General features: G+C 41.2%; 2 protein-coding genes across 3 annotated transcripts in view; one reads left to right on the top strand and one right to left on the bottom strand.

The window, feature by feature from the left end:
* The window catches only part of afg1lb (AFG1 like ATPase b), a 31,005-nt gene extending 23,266 nt beyond the window's left edge, over nucleotides 1–7,739 (bottom strand). Inside the window, exons 1-6 of one of the 2 annotated variants that reach the window (XM_037085808.1) lie at nucleotides 7,590–7,739; nucleotides 6,137–6,333; nucleotides 5,611–5,921; nucleotides 926–980; nucleotides 707–808; nucleotides 322–449 (exon numbers count right to left, since the gene is read on the bottom strand). In XM_037085808.1, the coding sequence (XP_036941703.1) occupies nucleotides 322–449; nucleotides 707–808; nucleotides 926–980; nucleotides 5,611–5,921; nucleotides 6,137–6,251 (711 nt within the window). In that variant the 5' untranslated portion in view covers nucleotides 6,252–6,333; nucleotides 7,590–7,739. The remainder of the gene's footprint in view (nucleotides 1–321; nucleotides 450–706; nucleotides 809–925; nucleotides 981–5,610; nucleotides 5,922–6,136; nucleotides 6,334–7,589) is intronic. The other variant, XM_037085807.1, reaches the window with a different exon arrangement.
* Nucleotides 7,069–22,329, top strand: snx3 (sorting nexin 3). Its single transcript, XM_037085811.1, has 4 exons — nucleotides 7,069–7,283; nucleotides 17,507–17,602; nucleotides 17,973–18,097; nucleotides 21,441–22,329. The coding sequence occupies exons 1-4, from the start codon at nucleotides 7,122–7,124 to the stop codon at nucleotides 21,544–21,546; spliced, it is 489 nt and encodes a 162-aa protein (XP_036941706.1). The 5' UTR covers nucleotides 7,069–7,121; the 3' UTR covers nucleotides 21,547–22,329.
* The last annotated feature ends 423 nt before the right edge of the window (nucleotides 22,330–22,752 follow it).

Here is a 22,752-nt window from a genome sequence, read left to right as displayed (position 1 = left end):
TTTACCATATACACTATGTTCGGCCAAAATAATTCATAAGCATTTATTTAATCCTCTCAGCCAACAGGTTGGTTTAGCTTTTTTTCATTTTGCAATAACCTACAGAAGCATCAGCATGCCTTTATTATAAAGAGTTGTACAAGCAATATACTCACCAGTGTTATCTTTTTATTCAGTGCTGAATGTGGTTGTTTTAAGCTAATTTATGCAGCTAACAATATTCTTATCTTGTTTTCTACATGTAGTTAATGTTCAAGCAGGTTTTAAACAAACACACACACACACACACACACACACACACCTTGTTAAACACTCGCTCACCTGAAACTCGTCAAAACACAGCAGGCAGGTTTCATTGCTGATCTCCATGGCAACCGGTGATATGGGGTCGTAGGTGAACATTTTCCCTAGCCTTCGTTTTGGCAGGCTTTGTTTCCTCCGATGGATCCCTTTAAGCAGTACACAAACGTCAGGCACATCTTAAAGCACACCTGCATCGGCAAAAACCTCAGACCCAACGACAAAACTGAATAAAGCGGTAATTTCACCTGTATGCATAATGGTAGACAATTAGCAGGAGGGCTTCAGGACAAACAGGGAGATAAATATAGGATCTCCGGCGCATGAGGAGTCAGAAAAACTTGCGCGAAAGTCATGCAAGCCAACGTTCAGCTGGTAGCACGTGGAGTGGGAGGATAATACTTACTTTGGTGGATGTCCAACATGAAGCCATTGAAGTGGACTCGCTTTTTACGAGTGTTTTCCACATGGGAGTAAAACAGGTCCATGAGCATGGTCTTCCCTGTGCCTGAAAGGGAGAGGGATTAAAGGAAAAGCAATAATACTTCAGTCAGTCAAGATCTCAGACATCTTAGCAAAGGCCATTTATTTCTCTGATAAAAATGCCTTTTATATGTAACCTTACCGACATCTCCATATATATAGAAGCCTTTTGGTGGTGGTGGTGGACTGGGTTCCTCCTTTGGTAGGAAATGAGAAAGATGAGGAAATGACTGCAGTATGTTTGTCCTTTATCGACTCTTTAAACAGCTGCTGTCATCCGAAACAACAACAACAACAACGCACAACAGTCAACCATACATTAATTCAGAATTAATGCATAGATGAGTTGCTTATTAAAATCACAAAACACTATGGCTGGTGACCTAAATAAACTTCGTTATATTCATTACCATATAAGACTGAATCATCGTTTAATAAACAAAGTATGCTGAGGCATTAAGCCACCACTACAGTGTGAGGTTTCACGTTCTCCAGACTAGCCCACTGCAGGGGAGGAAGACAAAGGGGATCTAATCAACAAGACAAGCCAGGGTTCCCACGAAAGAAAAGCATCATCAGAGGAACAATGGGGGGATTTGTCAGACAAAACGGAGAGGACTGGATGAGGCTCCATACGAGATGGAGTGGACTTGTCTGTGCAGCCTGTTTAGCGCTGCTAATTGTGATACGGTACTGTTGCATTGAGGTGCTGCTGGAAGTCATTGTGCTGCCTGCCTCCTATCATCAAAAGGTCCTTGCTTCAAAAAAAACGTCGTCTGTGTGACCGAGCTGAGAAATATCGGGTAAAGCCAAATATCTCTGAAGAGAGCCCGAGCCATGTAAATGCATATGTCATCGGTTTAATCATGGCACGGAGCGATCACTTGGAGCATGTTTGTTCAGAGGAGGACAGATGATAGATGTTCCATAAGGTTTTAATAACAGCGTGGTAGGGGATTGTCCATCTCTGTATCCGGGCAACAGCAAATAGCTTCGGAATTAACTCAACAATAAATAGAAAAGGTTTGTCCTCTTAAAATTTAATTTAGCTATTTAACTATTTCAGTTGGTACTCTGTGTCCACCGTACAAGAAGCACTTGACTCTGGTAAATGCAGACAATGGCCAATTGAAAAGTAAATGAAAAAACAAACTTGTTACCCATCCTCTCTCTCTCTCTCTCTCTCTCTCTCTCTCTCTCTCTCTCTCTCTCTCTCTCTCTCTCTCTCTCTCTCTCTCTCTCTCTCTCTCTCTCTCTCTCTCTCTCTCTCTCTCTCTCTCTCTCTCTCTCTCTCTCTCTCTCTCTCTCTCTCTCTCTCTCTCTCTCTCTCTCTCTCTCTCTCTCTCTCTCTCTCTCTCTCTCTCTCTCTCTCTCTCTCTCTCTCTCTCTCTCTCTCTCTCTCTCTCTCTCTCTCTCTCTCTCTCTCTCTCTCTCTCTCTCTCTGCTCCTCCCCTCCACCCCCCTCCATCCTCCATCCCTCCATCCCCGCCTGTCCTGTGCTGGGGTGAAATACTGGAAGAGCAACAATCCTTTCCTGTCTGCTCTGGCATAACAGTGTGTGACTTCTCCCTGACTTCCCATGCTGCCCTCTGGCATGGAGGGGTAATTGTCAGTAGTGGCTGGAAGCCATTCTGCCACGGCAGAGTGGAGAAGGACAAGGCTGTCCCTCAGCCACTCTGTCTAGCTGAGCTCCGTGGCCTTGTCTCACCTCCCGATGGAGGATATAGACTGGCACATGAGTGGAAAAGTTCACATACAGGACATGGTCACTTTGGCTTCGAGTTGACTTCAGGAAAAAGTTGTGTCTGAACATGCTGATCTCCAGCCAGAGATGTTGTGTCTCTCATTAACAAAGGTCAACACAGAGGTTGTGGGAGTCTTGGTTTGGTTTAATGGGTATAACCGTCCTTATGGAGACCTACAATGTACAGGAGGACACTATGATGCAGGTCTGACTTGAAAAGGGTGGCTCCCACTAAACAATGGCCCATTGTTAGCCGACCATCCGCAAAACCACGCCACATTGGGTCAATATTAAGTCAAGTGTACTCTCCTCACAGACTTGGTCAGTTAGTGAGGACAATGGCGGCACTTTCACAGAGAGAACAGACACCGAAAGGACAGTGGTGTGACCTGATTCAAACCAGAATAATTGCATAAGTACTCCAGTCAGTGTATGTGTATGTGTGTGTGTGTCTGAGAGACAGAGCAAGAAATAAGGTGCAAAAGGGAGAGGGGGGGGGGCAGTGGTGTTGATAGCCTAACACCAAAGTATTTGTCAGAGTCCCGAATCAAAAGCAAAAAGGACAAGAATGGCCCAGACAATAGGGATCCCCTCATTACTGAATGGGGACGGTGAGAGAGTGAGAGGGGTGCCGGGACGGGCCCAGCGGGAGGTCTGCCCTGCTGCCTTCCAAAATCTCTGCCTAACCCTATGTGTCTGTGCCAGCCAACCAAAAAAAAAAAAAAAAAAACTCCCACCACCAAATACTAGACAGTCAGCTCCCCTGACCTAAAAACAACAACAGCCCCCTACATTACGCCGTTCCAAAACTCACATGCACAATACACTTCCCAGACCCCTACCCTCCCTTTGACCTGAGCCCCATGGCCACCATCAGTGATACAACTGGTGTACAGTGCAGTCGGCTCTGTGAAGTCCCTCCATATGTTAGACATCAGCGGGGCTTTGTAACAGAATGAGAGTCCAGATGCCACAGTTAAAGGCTTTACGCGAATCCGTGCTGCCTTTTAAGTTGAAAACTAAGTCCAAAACATGTTTTTTTCTAAATCCACTGATGTATTTTTGCTTTCCAACATTTATTTTATTTCATGCCTTAAAACTCCCTTTAAAAAGGGTATCTAAAAACCTGAACCCTTGTACTTTTTGGCAAGTTTTTTGCTTTAAATTTTCATTATGACATAAATGTTGATTGCGCAGTGTAATGGTGACAGCAAATCATTGACACCGTTGGGATTTATCTTAACTTTGCTTTGTTATTTTGTCTGCCACCAGGCACAAAATCCCCCCAAATCATGATGCCTGACTTGGGTTTCCAGTCAGGCTGGCAGCCTGGCACCATTTTTATCTGCTTTCACGTCTCCATTTTAGACTAAATTAATGAATAAACTCATCTTTTGTCCTGCGTTGTCGGTGGTTGTGACTAGGGAAACCGGAAAGCGACCCACTTGGAAACGCAGGAAAAGTTGCCAGTTTCTGCTTTAAAAGTTCAAACACACCGATATGTCCCCTCAGTCAAATTCGGTCCAAAACGAAGATAATTCAGAAATGACTACTCAATATTGATTTTATGTTTTGAATGGGGAAGTGATTTTAGACATCCCATTAGTCATGAGCATGAAGGCTAATTCTTGAACTGGAGACAGCAGCTTGGTAATACAAAACGCCAGTCACTTAAAAGGTCAACTTACTAGCTTTGTCTCGAGCTTTCAATCATATCACTTGGCTTTTATCAGTGCCTGACATAAAGGTTCAGAAGCTCATCCAAATTAATGTGAGTTTTTTAAAATGTAGCCCTCTGTCACCACAGTTTTTTGCCCTAAGAGGCTGCAATTTGGCATGGAGGTCAAGCGCGCGTGTGTGTTTAGGTGTGTAAATGTGTTTGTGCCAGCTGTCTAAGAGGGGGCGTAGCAATGGGAGGGGCCTATCACAAAACTTGTAAGAGATTTTGTGTAAGGGCTGGTGACAAGCCAAAGGACAGCTGATTAACTGTTCATGTCAATTGGCTAAAAGGGGGCGTGGTAGTGGGAGTGGCCTGTAACAAAATAGTGCATGGCTCCTAAATGAATTAACATAACATGTCCAAACGCTGTAGGAAGACTAACACATATACACACACTGTTTTGCCACTTTTTCCAGGTTGTGTGCGATTGAAAGCATGGACATGTGGATGCCAGTGAGTAGCTGGTTGCAGCTACTGAACAGGAATATCAACAGATGGATGTAACTCCATACACCGAAGCAATAGTCCTGATTACGTCAGGCATGTGAAACAAAACGAAACTATAAAAAAGAGGGGGGGGGGGAAAACGGCAGATGACACAGAACGGCTTTTAGATTCTTGTTCTTGACGTTGCTAATGGTGCATGGTGACCATATATCGAAGAAAGCGTTCATTTTTCAGACCTTTCTCAAGATGAACACCTCATTCACGACTTTTGGCAATTAAAAGTAGATTTTTCGGCAGACACGTTGAATTTCATCCTTTGATTTGCACTACATTAAAGCATGCTGAGGTGTTTATTTACTTAAGTATGGAATATGTGACTTTAGTGGCACAACCAAAATACCAATTAAATATCTCCTCTCCTACACAAACTATGACTGTGAAGCGTACGTTTATTGAGATGACACCCTGTGTTCACCTGGCATATAGGAAGAGCTTGTTTTACTGGGAGAATTACATAAGCTGTGTTGAAAATGTTTCTAAATGTTTCATTCTGCTCCCTATGGTCAATGCAATCTGGAAAAAAAAAAAAAAAAAAAAAAAAAAATCACACAGCAACAGACAAAGGGAAATAGCTGTTTTTCTGCCATTGTGGTTAGCTCTGTGGTCATATTTGGCTGCCTTTTAATCTTTATGGGAACTAAAAACTAAACTAAATGTGAACAAACCTATCACTGATGAATAATTCATTCATAAGGACACTCACAACACATTCAAAAGTCAAAATCTTTAAAATAATCTTTAAATAAGAATCATGCCTGGGTTTTGTGCCAACCTTGAGCACCTTGTATTCTAACTTGATTACCAGACCGTGCGTTACTGTGTTATGACACTTCATACTGCCATCAACCTCCTTTACCTCAACAGGTGATCCATCACCTCTGATGTCAGCTGATGCCATGTTGGCATGTTTATCCTTTGGAAGCCGACACCTGCCGTCTTTTGGGTTTACCCTCGGTGGAGGCGGGTTCAAGTAGATGCTGTTGTTGTAGTTCTTCAGGCTGTGCTGCAGCTGAGCCAGCTGCTGGACCACATCTCTCTGCTGAGCATCCTCCCTCAGGGAGCCACACTGAACGAGGCAATCATAGTGTCCAGTGGCTGAATGACTGAGGGCACAGACATCTGCTGCCGAGGAGCTGAATGATGCACATGTCCTCCAACTAGTGTAACCTTGAAATATAAAAAGTCATCTGTCTTAGTCGTGACCAACAAAATTACACACTGATTCTATCAGATGTCGCCAAAGCCAAGTCTCAGAGTTTATGGGTGATGCAGAGAGCAAAGTTACCAAACATGGTTTGACCTAAGAAGACAGCTTTTTAACACGCTAAATCTCGCTAAAAAACGGAATCTTATGAACTACCATGAGACGGGGAAATGTTTACCTCTTCCGGTGCAAGTGGCTGACAGACGGCAAATGTTCCTTGAGGTCAGGACGGTGTCTTTCAGCAAGAATTTCACTGAGCATCTGACTGCAGCTGGGACCGTGTAGGCCGCCATGATGTTTCAAAACGCGAAAACTTTATTGAGATCAAGTGACGACACATGGAAACCACATGACACAGGCGTGGAGGGGAATTAACTGTAGCGGATGCAGAAGAGATATCATCAGATACAACAGATGTCTTCTTTATGTATTCACATTTGCGCTTGTAAACAGCGGAAACAAATCTCAGCTAAAGATTAGAGATATATGGATCCCCGTTGTTTATGTAACTGAGTTTATATGAGTGTTGATCAATGCATTGAATTATCCCGCTTATCGCTTGCTATGTAATATATTTTTATTCATCTCATTCATGTCAATTCGAGCACTGAATCCCGACACTTGGAGAATCATGGATGTCAGTTCAATGTGTTTTGCATTTAGAGGCAGTTGGGAGTTTCATTGAGAATTCCGATTTATCCGGAACATACAAATAAAATGATTAAAGTCATGCGCGTCGTTAAACGCGACGAGGGCCCGTGTGCCCACTCGAGGGGTTGTAAACAAACGGAGCAGCAGGTGGCCAAGCCAGTGTCAGCTGAACCTCAGCTGATCGGAAATGCAGCGCTTTGGCCTCTGAAGCTGACGACAGTGGGAGACTGAACAATACCGGAATTCGAGTGGTTTGCTTTCAAAATAAATGTTACAGTTACATTTTTTTTAAATTTGTGTAAACGATAAAGTCTCTAGGAAATTTAAAGTGTGTATATATGTGTCATTCAGTACATAAGCTTCCCGAAAATAGGGTTCCATGTACTATATTCTTTAAAACGCGGACACAACATACGCCAAATGCTTTATTTTGAAGGTTGCCAACGGAACATACATGTTTGTATTCAAGCTAACTAAACACTATCCCTAGCTGCTAGAAGGACAGGAGAGAAATGTCTGATACCATAGCTGACACAAGAAGGCTCTTCAGCAAGCCTCAGAACTTAAATGACGCTTATGGACCACCGAGTAATTTCCTAGAGATCGACGTGAGCAACCCTGAGACCATCGGGGTTGGCAGGACCAGATATACCACGTATGAAGTCAGACTGAAGGTGAGCCTGCTGTAACAAGTGCTAATGACGTTAGCTTTTAAGCTAGCCATACCTAAGCTAAGCAACGTCTTCCCCGTTGTCAAATAAAGTTATGGCTTCTTGACATTATGATTGACGCAGTCACAAAGGTGCACGTTTAGCCACAGAGTCGTTATTCACGTGTATAAATGACTATCTAAGACGGGCAAGGCGGTTAATTGCGAAACGAGTAAGCCAATGCTAGCTAGCATGGCTAGTAACCCTCGTCAAATCTAGCTAGCACTAGTTAGCTATCTGATATGCAATTGACGAGTGAAGACTTGTTACCGATGCTAACGTTGAGATGTTTGACACCACGTTGCTCAGTAAGACATTAGCTCGGTTTTGCAGACGATCCTAACAAGTGCAGTGACCCTGCGAACGTCTGCTCTAACGGTAACTCTGAGCTGCCGCTGCTCTGCTAGAGACGAGAATTTGTTTACATTAGCCTCAAGTGTTTGTTTCCACTGTTGTGATTCCACAGATGTTTCACCAGTTCACATAAACCATCTGCATGCAAATGAGCAGTTGTGACAGCTCTTCTGTAGTAAGTTGGGTGATCAATCATTTGTTCAACTTGAAAAGTCCAAGCATGCCTGAATAGTTCAGAGTTGAACTTCAGCCACACCCCATTTTCTGACTGCAAAGAGAGAGATAACAGCATTCGTCACACATAATGACCAGCCTAAAATGAAGGAAGGCCTGTATGATTAAATGTTCTGCTCTTGCCCACCATATACACATCAGTTCGATTCAATTTAAAGTAATTTCAGTCACACTGTACCACATGCCACAATATGATATTACTTTAATGGGGATTGTAGGTTGGTTTAAGGATAATTTACAGTCGTTTGCAGCTTTTTTTGACTTGGCTGATTAGTCATCAAAATCCATCCAACGTATATTCTAGCGCTGGGCCAAAGGCAAACTCAGCAAGTCAGTTTCTTTGGAACTGTAGACAGGATGCACAGCTCTGCCTGATCCTCTCCTGTCTCGCCCACTCCCCACCATGACACATTTCCTTCCTCCTACTCCACTTGCAGAAGAGAACAAATGCTTTTCCTCCAAGAGAAGTTCCTATCATCATAGATGAATAAGTTGGTAGTTGTCCTGATTGCTTGTGCAAAGAAGCCTGAAAGACTGTTATGTTGATTCGTGTTAAATGTGACACATTTTGCTATTTGCTTATATTGCTCTGAAATTGTCATTGGGCAATCTGTGATGAGAGTAACGGTTAGAAAACTCTCGCTGTTGCAAAACACATATCCTGTGTTGTGTGTTTAACACACACACAAACACACACACACACACACACACACACACACACACACACACACATTCAAAATCATCAAGCTGAATCAGCTTAAACATTAGGCTGCTCAAATCTATGTTTGAACAATGCTACTTCTGTACTTCAATGAGTGAATACAGCAAATGATGGCCATATTAAATTGTTGGGGGAGAAACGGTCTCAAGGTTGATTTACCCAATTGTTGTGGAGCTTTTGAACATATCACACGGGTCCTCTGATGTGACTCTCCTGACAGTATGTCACAAAGGTGATTGTACAGACAGTCTGTCTATCATTGTTAATCACGGGGTAACTCCAACCGTTCAGCAGTAGGAGAGCACTAACAGAGAAGCCAGTTGGTTAATCAAACTCTCAATGAAGCCAGTAGAGTAAAAAGATAAAAAACATGTTTTCCATCAAGAAAAAACTCAACTGCCAGTTTTGCTCTTCTCATATAACTGAGTCTATAGCAGCAGCTTTATGGGTCACTATTGTTGTTTTCATACAAACAGTCACTTCTGTCGCTGATCGTAACACCCAAAACCCACGCCTGTAGCTTCTGATAACATCTGCCGTTCAATGAGAATGTAGCAAATTCCATGTGCTGATGAAGACTGTGGCATAGCGTTGAAAGGTCCAGAGTAAGTGATTTAGCGGACCTTGGACTGAGATTATATTTTTCAGGTGCTGTTTCTAAGGTCAAGAAGAATACATACAGTTTGACATGATATGATTTGATATTATATACTTAATTGTCCCCTCAATGCAGTTGCATTCAGACATTTTACCAAACCACAATTGACATTTAATGATTATACATACGCAGTATGTATGTGCAAGTGCCAATCAAAGAAACAAACAAGCACAAAAAAATAAGAAAGTTGAATGAATTTTCTTTGATATTTTCAGGATTTGACAAATGTTTTTTGTTCGCGTGTTTAATTTTCTTAATCAAGCCTGCCACATGTCATTTTGCATTAATTTAGCCATGGCAGGACTCTGCGTGTTAATGTTCAGGCTTTAACAAGAGTCTGAAATTGTCAGACAGTCACTGGGCTCATCTGATTGCCTCATCTCTTATCTTTAAATTGTCATGTCAGTTGACTGACACCCCTGTAGTTAGTGGCCTGGAGTGTTTAGATTGGAAAGCAGCCCTAAAGTATTTATAGTTTCCCTTTACCTTAAAGAAATGGGCTGAGGGAAGAGAAGCCGTCTCCAGGCATTAGCGTTGAATATAAGACTACTGTACTTGATTAGCGTGTAATAATTAGCATATGCGTGTAATCAGCATTATTGTGCACCTCATAGCCCCGTGTGACCCTGCTTTGCATAAGACCACAGAATAAGTGGCGCATCCCTCACTTCTCAACAAACGTGGTGTCAACTTTGCTTTGCTTCTCTCCTTCTCCTTTTCTTCAGCTTTCTTTAGAAGCATTTTACTCCATCTCCAGCATGTTAAGAGCGTTAGCCACAATGCCGCGGCCTGGAATGCATAGCCTACGCTTTGCACTGTTTGTTTCAGTCAAACTTATAATATTTAGAAGTGCTTTATTATTGTTATTATTATTATTATTATTATTATTTTAATCTAATTATGCTACACAGTTTCTGTTTCTAACTCATTCCCTTGTCTTGTGTTCTCACTGCTGTCCTGCTATCCATCTGAAATCGAGAGAGCCCTTGTGGCCGCACTGAGAGAGTCTGCCTAATCCCCTCATTGAGAGACGAGAAGAATGAAACCGGCCAGGGTGTGGGGGAGCTGGAGCGTTTATTCCCCATCCTTACCCCCCACCCCCCCACCCATGGGAGGGCAGAAAGCCACCCCCTCGCCAGTCTTCACCCTATTGCCCACTTATCCCATTTTACTCCCAGCTGTGCAGTCAGTCACCAAGTTCATAGCGTGGTTATGAATTCCCTTTGATAGCTATATATATAGTCGAGTAAACACCAGAGCGAGGGCTTATTATTAACTGCAAAGTTGTCACTGATTCTTTTAAAATAAATGTCAGCGTGTACGTTTTTTTGCCCGTGACTCATTCGTGGTATGTGAATGTTTTTTTTAGTCAGCAGCAAAAAAACCTGCATAGAGATCGGTTTGTCGTTGGGGAAGCCAACCGGCTGCAGTGACCATGAGGCAGGTTATGCAGTCACTTGTTCACAACTTGGGACGCATTTTGTGTTAAAAATCAATGGGATCAATCTCCCCTCTTTTCAGTCAAGGCTTTTTTTTTTTAAAGAGGTGGAAGCTAAGTTCATCATGAAAGGAGGCGGATATCTCACTTTGCCTGAGCAGACTCGTAATGTCCAGTGTCGTGGTGAAACAATGGGTTTTTGTTCTCACCTAAATCCCTTCGTTTTTTTAAGTGTAGTTTCTGTAATGGCTTAAAGACCACAGGAAGCTGGTATGTTTTTTGTTTTTTTTCTGCGCTGCCTCTGCACATGTTTTTCATGTGCCTAATGGACAGAGTTATTTTTTGCAGAGTCCTATCATATCACCTTAATGTTGTATTTTTTTGGTTGTTCCTGGGTTTGAGAGGACCCCCTCAAGCAGCATTTGTTTGGACCCTCAGCAAACAGGGGGTTGGAGGTGGGGTGTGCGTGTGAGTGGGTTGGGGGGGGGGGGGGGAGTAGGGTTTTATCAAAATTTCTTGTCTTTAGTTGGTTCCCATCTCATCCAGAGAGCACATTCAGGGGAGCGAACTTTGGGATCTCACTTTGTTTATGGATAGGAGTACATAAAAGGCCTCTTATAGCTCTGTCGCTCACTTTCACTCGGTCTTCTACCCCTCCTCTTCTCTACTCCCATAGCTTCTCCCTCTCTCTTTCTTTCTCTTTTTCCATTTGGGCAGTGGGGCGGGGGCCTTTGGTCATTAATAAAATGGGGGAGAGATGGGGAGTGGGTGTCTGTGTGGGGAGGAGGGGGGTGGGCGCTTGTCAGGCACAGTCAAGTGTAATCCAAAGTCTACAGCATCCTCTTCGACAACTATTTTAATGGAAATAGGGAACATATTGTATCAAGGCTACCATATCCTACTTGAAATGACAGTATCAAAAGTGGGAGTTGATACTATGGCAACAAAGCAGCTTTTTGCCAGCTAGGCGAGTCGAAGAGAGGGTAGGCTGTCAGGCCGCAGGGGCCGGCAAGCGAGAGAACGAGTGTGAGAGTACATGGAGAAGCGAGAGCAAAAAGACCTATAGCCCCAATGCTTTTGTTCCCTGTCTCCCCCCCCCCATTTTAGAATATGATGCAATGAGATGGTATTATGTTGCCATTTTTTTATGCTATTATTCTGAAAGGAGAGCATATGGGAGGGGTAAGAAGGGGGCATGGGGGAGGTTTAGGATGCGCACTCTCAAACTTGACTTAATCCATCCTGCTAAAAGCTAATGCATGGTGGCCTTGAACTACTCTCTTAGGAGACGAGTGATCTTTGGCCCCCCCACTCTCTCTTTCGCTGTCTCGCTGTTTTTAAGGGTTCTGCCTCTTTTCAACCCATTTTCAATGAGCTGAAGGTATTGTGTCCCAGACATTATGAATCACATGCTCTTCCTATGGAGCGTAGGTTGCACCTTGCTTACTTATAATGGAAAGCGAAGCTAGGAGGTCTACTCTGAAGGAGCCACATCTAGCTTTCTGCTCCGTTTTTTTTTTCCTTTTGCACTTGCTTTTAACATCACCATTAATTCCTTATTTCTGTGTTTATTTGGTTTCCTGAACATTTCATATTTGCTATCTTTAGTTTCTTTAACCATGCAGTCCTTCCTCTCTTATTTTTTATTTTGTCCCTTAGAAGGTGAGAGAGGCAAAGTGTGCCTTTTTAGACAATTCATGAAATGCTAAGACCTGGCTGGGTGTGGGCTGGTCCCATGTCCCAATCGTTGCAGGGGCCAGTAAGTTGAGACACCCGGGCCCTAACCTCTAACCAGCCATGAAGAGAACAGAGGCCGGGGGAAACCTGATCTTTGACTCGTAGAGCTCTCACGCACCGCCTCTTTCTGTGTGTGTGTGTGTGTGAGACTGAGAGCGAAGGAGTGAGTGAGACCTCTCATTTTTCAGTTCTGTCATTTTCGTTCCTCCCCTTGTCCCGCAAGGCCAATCTCTTAATCACAGGGTTTGAGAGGGCGAGAGGATTGAAAGGCCAGGTGACTTTCTTCCCTTACACTCTCACCGCTGGCTTCATTGTGCGCAGATGAGTTGCCCAAGGTTTGGCTGTGTGTACACAAACAGGGCTATTATATTTACATTGTCAACTGTGTGACTGGTCAAATCTTTCTGCTTAACACCTGTGCATGCTTACCCAGTGTACGTCAGTGTGAGTGCCCGCCGCGTGGTTAAGTGTTTTCTGTGTGCACATGATGGGATTAGAGTCACGGCGGTGGCAGATTACCTGTAACTGTGATCTGTTGTGGTGGGGGATTAACTTTGCGGCGCTCCATGCTGTGAGGTAACATGACGCAGCAGGGACAGACCACGGTGAGAGGAGAGTGGAGTTAATGCTAGAGCACTGGGGTGATAAAGCTAAGATAATCCACTTCTCCTGTGACCTGAGAATAGAGGAGGAGGCAGGGGCTCATTGACGACTTCACCTGGAGAGAACTTAAAATAAGTGGGAAAAGGAAGTTTTCAGGGCCGGCGAGTCGCGTTAACACGCAGTGGGAAACAGGGGGAGTGGCAGTGAGTTTTTACTGGCACCTATTTGATTTTAACCAGAGAAAGGAAGTACTGTCATGTTAAACATCTTATTTCACCGGCGTTAAGGCTTTAATCACAGGAAACGTGACCTTATTTGAAAGAGCTGCTGTTGTAGTCGGCATTCGTACGAATTATCTTTTGCATGTCCTCAGCGAAAGTCTGGTTTCTGTTCGTGCTTCAATTCTGTGCGTGCACCACAAAGGTCAGAGAAAGTACTGAAGAGAAAATGGTTTGTTTGCTTGGATAAAGAGCTGTGAGGACAGTGTTGGTGAACAAACAAATCTGGTGTCATGGGGTGAGCGTGAAATAGCTTTCATGTTGCAGCTAATACTGAAGTTAGGGCCTAATTAGGATGACATAATTAATAGCTGTTAAATCGGAAAGCAAACTCAGAAAATAAATGCTAAAAGTACAGGATAAAAATAAAAAATAAAAACTTTCTCTCTCTCTCACTCACTCTCTGTCTCACCAAGTTTTCTCCACCTCTTTCCTTAAATGAGCAGTTGAAGATATGGCTGCCTCAGCAGTTTTGGCTGTGTTTTCATCAGCATTTCTCACTCAGATGTCCTTGTAACTTGCACGCCACATCAGCTTCTTGTTGGGAATGCAGAGAAGTCTCTCCGTCTCCTCATCATTAAACTTGTAAGCTGTAGATCCACCATAATCTCGGCTGCAAATGTTATTTTCATTATCAAGTAGTCTGCTCGTCACAATTTCCTCACATTTTAAAAATACCGGAACCAGCAAATCTATGACATTTTTGCTTGGAACTAAAAATAAAGAAAAAATGTCAACCTTCATTGAGAAAATTGCCCGGTGAAGGTTTTAGTTTTCAAACTTAATCGAATTTTTATCAGAGTGCAAGCGAAGTGAACCGCCTGTTATGTATTTCTGATTTTGTCCACTCTTGGTCTTCTCCAACGTACCTGATGATCTTGATTTTATATCTTCTTTTGGATCCTTCTGGACATAAAATATCAACCAACTTCTAAATTCAGAAAAGTGTGAAAATGGTTACAAACCATCAAAACACCTCATAACTGTCTTATAAAATACTGCTAAAAAAAAAAAACCTAAATCAGAAATATACTTGTTAAACCTCTCCCTAATTATTTGCTATAAAATAATAGGTACATTTTTAACTTTAGTGATATTATAACAAACTCTCTAAAACATTTCAACAAAAGCAGAACGTTGTAACATTCATGAAATTATTTAGGTGTAGTAAAACTGGTAACTAAGTGTGTATACCATGAGATTAACCTGGATTCTCTTCCAATAATTTCCCTAGTTAATAGGCAATATTTTTTGCTTTACAGTCTCACATTGAATCAACAGGCATTGGAAAGAGTTTCTTCAAATTGGTTTGCATTCCCACCAAATCCAGGCAGGATCCGCTATTTTTTAAGACTGAAAAGAGTAGAGCGCAACGAGGGAAGAGCACAAATGCCTGCATTTTCCCTGTTGAAACCGTGCAAGAGGAGTCTCAAGGGCAGAAAATCTGACTTATTATCGCAGAGCAGGGGAAATAAAGAGGGGAAAAGACTGAAAAGGAGAGACCATGAGAGCGAAAAGACCACTCCTGCTCTCCCTCCTCTTCAATTAGTCCTGCACAGACCTGATGAAGCTCCCAACCTCTCCAGTTTTTCTGCTCTTCCTTTATGACCACGCACACCCACTCCTTTCTCTTTTGTTCAGCCATTTACTCAGCCTTCTAGTTAACTCTGCATCCCCACTACTGCACACAGTCACAGTCGCCTGCTCATCGATCAGTCTGCTGCTCACGCTGTATTCATGCTGCACCTACTTGCTCAATTGCTTTGCTCTTGTGATTCCTTCTTCCATGAATTCTGACCTTCTGTGAATGGGGCCTGCCAATGAAATGCTCATTCACTCCCTACTTGTTTGTACATTGTCATGGGATGGCCATGTGCTGTCAGGACTAGTGAAGAGGTTTGGCATTGTGCTATAATGTGCTGTTTGCTCAATGCTCTCTGTCAATGTCGAAACATCTCCCGTTTTAATATGAAATTCACTCTCAAGTACTTGTCAACAGCAACTTAGAATTACACACATCTGTGCATTGGCATACACATATGCACACAACGCGATAGATAAATGCTGTAGACCTTGGTGAGCAAAACATAAGAGAACTTCTTTGCCTGGAGGCCAGTTTCAATTGTTCTATTCAGTTGGGTTTAATTTGAAGGAGTCTTTTTTATTTTTATTTGTACTTTTCCCTCAATAAAGTCAGCATAGATAACACAAGGCTATTTCCAAAATCAGTGCAATAAAACCTTTCACTTTCTTCTTTTTCTTGGAGTTCACACAGTCTGCCACTTTGTAGTGATCATTTTCAGCTATACCATTCCCTACAGAAGTGTAGCCTCTGACTGCCAGACAGTTGTCTGTTAAAAATGGTTTACTATCAAGTTGTGTTTTAAATCTTTTTAATGACGTAACTCTCGCAACAAAACTAGGTCGATACTTGTATTAGCTTGACTGTAGACATGGATCTGGAGTTTTTCTGTAGCCCTCCCAGTCATTTTTGTTCTTAAAGTGTATTGAAGTACCACATGCCATGGTTAAGCTACTTGTTAGTTAAACAAGTGTAAATGCAGTTGCGAGAAAAATACCTCATACTAGCACCTCAAGTTTTGTTGATGTTTGATATGTAAGATAACTTATTCTAACTATTCTAATTGTATGTTAACACCCAGTGCTCTTTCACTTGTTAATTTTTGCAGATGTCTCTAGATTTCTGAGACTCTGTATTGATTTTTTTTTTGTCAGACTGATAAAAGCTCTCCTTAATTCCTCTCAGTGCATGGAGAGCTACTTTGTCACCTATTCTGCTCTATTCTGGACTATTTAAATATCTAACCATCGTCTTTGCTCGTCGCAGATGCAGGTTTTATGTTTCCTTTCTGGTTTCATTCCATCATAGTCAATATCAGGGCATGAAACACTGCTACTGAAAACAGAATGTTAGTTATGCACCCAGACTGCATATTCTTGGAGTATTTGTGGGAAGCCGTTGTTTTTATCAACAAGATATCGCTGCAGTATTTCTCTGAAATGTCATGAGGTGAACAAACAAACATTTCTATGAGGCGTACAGCTCCTCAATGCTGGGGATGCCTTGATCTGTTCATTGCTATTATATCAAGGACAAAAGTGACGTTAGTGGTGCGCCAGAATCAGAATCTGGTAATTGAAAAATGTTTGAAAGAATTGGTGTAAACCGATACCGAAGCTTGTGAGAAAAAAGCGGAGCTGTTCACAAAAATGTGGAGGCGCACCACCGAGCGCCAAGACGACACGTGTAGCCTGTGCTCAGTCCAGCATGAGCGAGGTCTGAAGCCACCAAAGGTTGAATTCCAAATGTGTGGACTTCACTGCTCCTGCAGACTTTGTGGGTCCGTTCCGACGGCTGTCCGAACACCTGAGACGGACTTGCGGCGAGTCAGCTTGGAGAGCAGACGTCACCCGACTTCACTGATTGGATTTTCCACAACTGCCTACAAAGCTTGTCGTCCAACGATTGATTGTTGTTTTTGCTGAAAACAAAAAAGACATAAACAATAATGATTTTTCTGTTGATTGACGAATCAGCTTATGTTTAAGCTCTAAAGGGAAGGATCAGTAGTTATTTATTATGTCTGCACAATTTGTTGAGCCGTCATGTTTCATGAGAGGGTCACAATGAAGTTTGGCAAGAATAACCAACATACAGATTATGTTCATTGATTAGTTAATGAACAAAAAAAAGAATCAGTTGATTTAATGGTTTCAAACATTTTCTGTTGTTTGTCACTCAGATGTGAGGATTTGCTGCATTTCTTCCTGTGTATATTAATTAAATGAATTTGGGTTTTAGAGTGCCAGTCAGACAAAACAAGCCATCAGAAGACGTTAGCGTTAGCCTTTTTGAATTGTGACAGGCACTTCTTAATACTTCTGAGACAATTAATCAAAATAATAATAGCTAGATCACTCAATAATGAAAATAAAAAAATCGCTGCAGCCCTTTCATACACGACACTGGATAAAAATAAACATGCGCACACTGTCTCAGTCATGTCTTGATTTTCTCTTCTCTCTCTTCAATTTGTGTAACCACTGCGCGGGCTCAAGGAAAAAACACTACAGCAAACAAGGCAACATTTTAAAAGGAGCGGCTGTAACCGTGTGTATGTTCCTTTGTGTGTTTGCCCACAGACCAACCTCCCCATCTTCAAACTGAAGGAATCGTCTGTGCGGAGGCGATACAGTGACTTCGAGTGGCTCAGAGCGGAGCTGGAGAGGGAGAGCAAGGTGAGCAATTGAGGTGAACTCAACATGGAGGCTGATGAGTTCTTGGCTTATCAAATCAGCAGACGACATTGTACAGATCTGCAGCGTAGTTTTAACTTGAGAAAATAATTGGCGAAAGATCTTTTCAAGCTTCGCAGGTGATGCCTTCTCTGTTTTTTGTCCTACTTTTTATAAGTATGATATGCTCTTTGGTTGTTTGCCTCAGAAATGACGTTTTTTAGCGTACATACATACACAATGTAACAAAATACATGTTTTGTCCAGGATCACGAGCTGTCATTCCAAAAATGTGACTCGGTTGGATATAAGCAACAGAGACAACTTATTATTGAGCTATTTATGCCTTTCTGTGGGTACTGTTTTATTTCAGGTGGTCGTACCACCTCTCCCAGGAAAAGCTCTCATCCGGCAGCTTCCGTTTCGAGGGGATGATGGGATATTTGACGACTCCTTCATCGAGGAGCGGCGACAGGGCCTGGAGCAGTTTCTCAACAAGTGAGCCTTTTCACATCATCTTCGTCTTGGTCTGTCCTTCTCCTACTTTGCTGTGGGGTCAAAACAATTTGTTCTTTACAGTTTGTCTCCCATTCACTGCTGCCTCAGCGTGGTATTATTTTCACTCTCAGGGAACAATGAAACACTTTGTGCAATAAAGTAGAGTCAACTTTTTCACTTCTCTTCATATTGTTAACAAACTGAGCCCGCGGAGACAGACATGTCCTTTTTCTCACTATCCTTCTTAATTCTCTTTTATAATTACCTTTGCAAAGGACAAGAACAACCAAGAGGACTCAAGTGCGCACCCCCACAACATAATTTTTCCCACATTTGTTTTATTGTTGATGTGTAATTTATGATAATTGCAGCTCAAATTACAGCGCGTGGTTCTGTGGGATGGTGTGTGCACCTCTGCTTATTTTTGATCCAGCATGTCCCCGTTTTCAGCTGCCGAACAATAAAAGTTACAGTGTGATTGTAATTATTTGCTTTGATTGCAGACTTGGCCATTATCTTTGTTTCATGTGCAAATGCATCAATGTTTCCTGTTGGAATATTAAGTGAGCAAAGACAGTCGAGAAAATTAAAATCCATAAATATGCTCTTTTTTTTTCTTTTCTTTTTTTAAAGAAGTTGAGAATGTGTTGGTAATTAAGATTTTTTTTTTTCTCCCCCTCCTCGTTGCTTCCTGTGAATGAAACACTGCTGTTGATCATATCATTGTTCAGACTTAATACTGGCCGATGTGGCTGGCAGCATTGTTTAATCTGTGATTGAGAGCATTGTGAGGAGGAAATCTTTTGGAATGGTAAACATGATTGTCGCTGTGAAACAAGTGAGAAGGAGGAGAGGAGATAATCATCACTTTTTGATTAGGCTAGTCAAACGTAATTCATGCTTCAGGTTAAAAAAAAAAAAGAAAAAAAAGAAAAAAAAAAAGGACTTACATCCCCACTTGAAAAAAGCAAGCAGGGCCTTGAGATTTTAACATCCTTCGACTGCACCTTGTCCTCAATGTCAACATTTCCAAAAAACCTATTAAAAAGGGTTTGTTGGGGGCACGCTTGATCTCTTCAGTGATTGCCCTGTTTGACCTGTGAATGCCTCTCGTGGACAGCTTAATTCATTCAAAATATTTTCCTGTTAGAGGTTAGGATGCGTGCATACTTGCAATGTAACCACGTTGATCGGGGCTGAGAAAAATGTACCTTTTTTTTGTAACATGAGATGTTTGAGGGCCGGTGTTTGTTTGTGTATGTTTGTTATGTATAATGTGGATATAATGACTATGTTGGTAAAGAAGTAATAGAACAAGTAAAGCAGATGTTTAAAAACAAAAGACTTTTATGTCACTTCACGTTACTGCAGCCTTAAAAAACAGGGAAAGACAACAGTATTGACAATATATTCATATTAAGATAAACAATATCCAAAATCTAAAAAAAGATACAGTTTCACTATATGATATTGATACATAGGCCCACCCTGGTATTCATTAACCATTTATAAAGTTTTATACACGTCAGTGGCATCTTTACAATAAACAGTTGCTTAATAAATGGTTAATTAAACATTTCATTGTTTGTTATCAGTGAAATTACTAAAGTTTAATTATCTATAAGCTTGCCATTTTTTGAATGGTAAGCATATAATGATTACAGTGATGTATAGGGAGGCTGATAGTGTACTAAGTAACTATCAGGATATAAATATAGACGTTCTCACAGTACCTCCAATGTGTTTGAATATTGTTGGAGTTGTCAGTGTCAAAAAGTTAGCAGAAACACGTCAATTACTAGTTGTTGAAGCTCCTGAGAGTCTTTAATTCTGTTGATGACTTTCTAATTGACACTTCTTTCCTTTTTATGGCTTGGCGGTGACAGAAAAACTATTTCTCAACCTTGTCTGTCAAAGAGATTATGACCATTACCACGAGTCCAAATGCAGAAAGAAATGTGTTTTAAGTCAGTATATATAATCAAAGTGTCAAACTTCTTCAGGAGGGATGATTACAATTTGATTCCTGATTATTGTAGCTATTTAAAGAGAAACGTAGTTTCTCATGTCCTTGCAGCCCAGCGGTTGAGCTAAAAAGAACCTGACCAATACCCCATTTTTTGTCCAGTACCTGAGTTTAGGGAGTAAGGATTCTGATATTAAAATTTCCACTCATATACAACGTTTTTTAAATGATCTCTCTCAAATGTGGTTATCTAACACTTGTTGTTACAGAGGCAAGATATTACACAATAAACTTTGTTGTCTAAAATGACGTGAGTACCTTGAAACAGTAAATTTCACTGGGAGTTTAAGAATTACACATTAACAGAAGCATTTTTTATGGCGATAGAAAATATCTGATGGGTTTTAAAGGTGAATAGGTTTGATCCCATGGCATAGCTACTGTGTCCTTGAGTTGGTCGTTTCCTGAAAAAATAATTAAACTCATAACAACTGACTAGGTAAACTTAAAAATCCATACATCATTTTCATTTTGCGGTTTATACTAAATATAGAGATGGTAGAAATGTGAGATGACAAGAGGACATGTAGTAAAGGCCCCCCAGCGGCTCATGGTCGGGGCTTTAAACCCTGAGGCAAGCCTTTTATTTTTTTTGAGTGTGCTCTTGGTTTCTGCTGTTCTCCCATAATGCTTTGAAAATGTAGGAAATTAATGTTATTTTATTGTAGATGTAAATTCAATTGTGGATGTTGATAAAAACATCTCCAGGAACCTCTTGGAAAATAAGAGTAACTATATTTTCATAAAATACATTAGTGGCATTGCCAGTGTCATTCATGAGTTGAATTAATTACTCTGAGTATTCACTCTTTTTTTTTTCCTGGAAAGTATGTTAATATATTGTATAATAACTGCAAATCATACACTGCAACAGTAAGTATAAAGAACACACTGTTAAAAAATTGTTTCAAGCTGTGAATAAGGACAAAAATTATCTTTAGAATGAGTTTCACTTTTGATCTTTTTAAGGGCCTGAGGAGCAAGTGTTTAAATGATGTTTCAAATCATTTATTGAAGACTTTGCATCAGAGTGACATGTTATGCAGATGGATGCATTTCTAGTGTCATGTAGGCCTGAAACCCTGGAAGAGCAAGGAATCAAATATTTTGCCAGAAACCTGTAGAAGTCACTTTTGTTATCTAGCCATTCCTTCCGATGATGATTCTATGAAATGTATTTATTTATTTTCTTTACAGTTTGATTATCATTAAATCTTTCCCAGATTTCTCTGCCTGTTGTCCATGTTGTCACACCTTGTCTCTGTTCAAATCACTAAAGTAACAGCCTGCTTTTTTTTTTTTCCTTGTGTGTTTCAGAGTGGCCGGTCACCCTCTAGCTCAGAACGAACGATGCCTGCACATGTTTCTACAGGACGAGTCTGTGGACAAGAGCTACACCCCATCCAAAATCAGACAAGCCTGAAGAAGAAAAAGAAAAAAAGAAAAAAGATGGCTCTGCTTGGCCTGGTCTGGCTCGGTCCAGCTCGGCCCGACAACCCAAAGCTCTCTTCACTGCTCCAGGTTTCTCTCAGACAATAAACATTTCAATGAAAACTCCCCCTCCCCACTCCACCCCAAAGTTAATATTGTTCACCTCTTTCTTTTAGTTTAGTGATCGGTGTTTGTTTTCACCTTCTAATTGGAGTCAAGAATGTTCGACACATAACTGTGGTTGGAAGTAATTTATAGTAATTTCTCTTTATGTCTGGAAATGCCACTAACATGGATATATTATGTATTTATCATTTAGCTATGTCTTGAATATATTCATTTATCTAGTAACATTGAATGAGCGTTCTATGTATGCAAAGCTCTCGTAAGTACACCCACAGCCTTTCCCGTCATATATATATATATATCCAGTACTGGCATGTTGCTCACCATACCTAGCAACTAAACACACACACAGACATATATATACTCACACACGCACACACACACATGCACACACACACGTGCACATATATTTGATGGGCCTTGACTTTCCAATCACACTTAGTTGATCCTGTCTTCAAAAGGAAAGCACGTGTGTGTGTATATCAACCAGCACCTGCCCAGTTATCACCATGATTTTCTAGCAAGACAGAAGTAATTTACACAGAGGGAACTGCAGTATTTCTACTGGCTATATGCATTTTGAGATTTGTATACTGCTGTGCCATTTTTGTTTATTTTGAAGATTTTCCAATAAAATAGGTGAAATGTCTCCACACGTGATTGCCTTTGTTGATACCGACTGTTCTCCACACACTCCACGTGGACAGTCAGTCGCTGCGGGCTGCTGTCCTGAACGTGTGAATACTTTTATTAATTGGTAAATACATAAGGAGTCATCTACAGTAGGAAGGAGCAACATGAAGGAAAATGTATAATTAATTAAACTGTAGTTATTTATCTTTTAACAAACAATGTTAATTAAGTAACTGTTCATTGTAAAGTTGCAACTGGTGTAAATTCATCTTTCTAACTGGTTAATAAATACTATGAAGTACATTTATAAACACTGGATGGCCATTATAAAGGTTGGTTTATATACTAAGTTTAAAAAAACTATAAAATGTTGCTTTAAAATGTTACAAAAGGCATGTTCCATTGTTTGTTAACTGTGAAAACACTGAGAACTTAAGTT

The sequence above is a fragment of the Acanthopagrus latus genome, chromosome 22 (assembly GCF_904848185.1).
Source record: "Acanthopagrus latus isolate v.2019 chromosome 22, fAcaLat1.1, whole genome shotgun sequence".
Taxonomy (NCBI): domain Eukaryota; kingdom Metazoa; phylum Chordata; class Actinopteri; order Spariformes; family Sparidae; genus Acanthopagrus; species Acanthopagrus latus.
The sequence above is the reverse complement of the archived record's forward strand: the minus strand, read 5'-3'. Positions and strand labels throughout refer to the sequence as shown.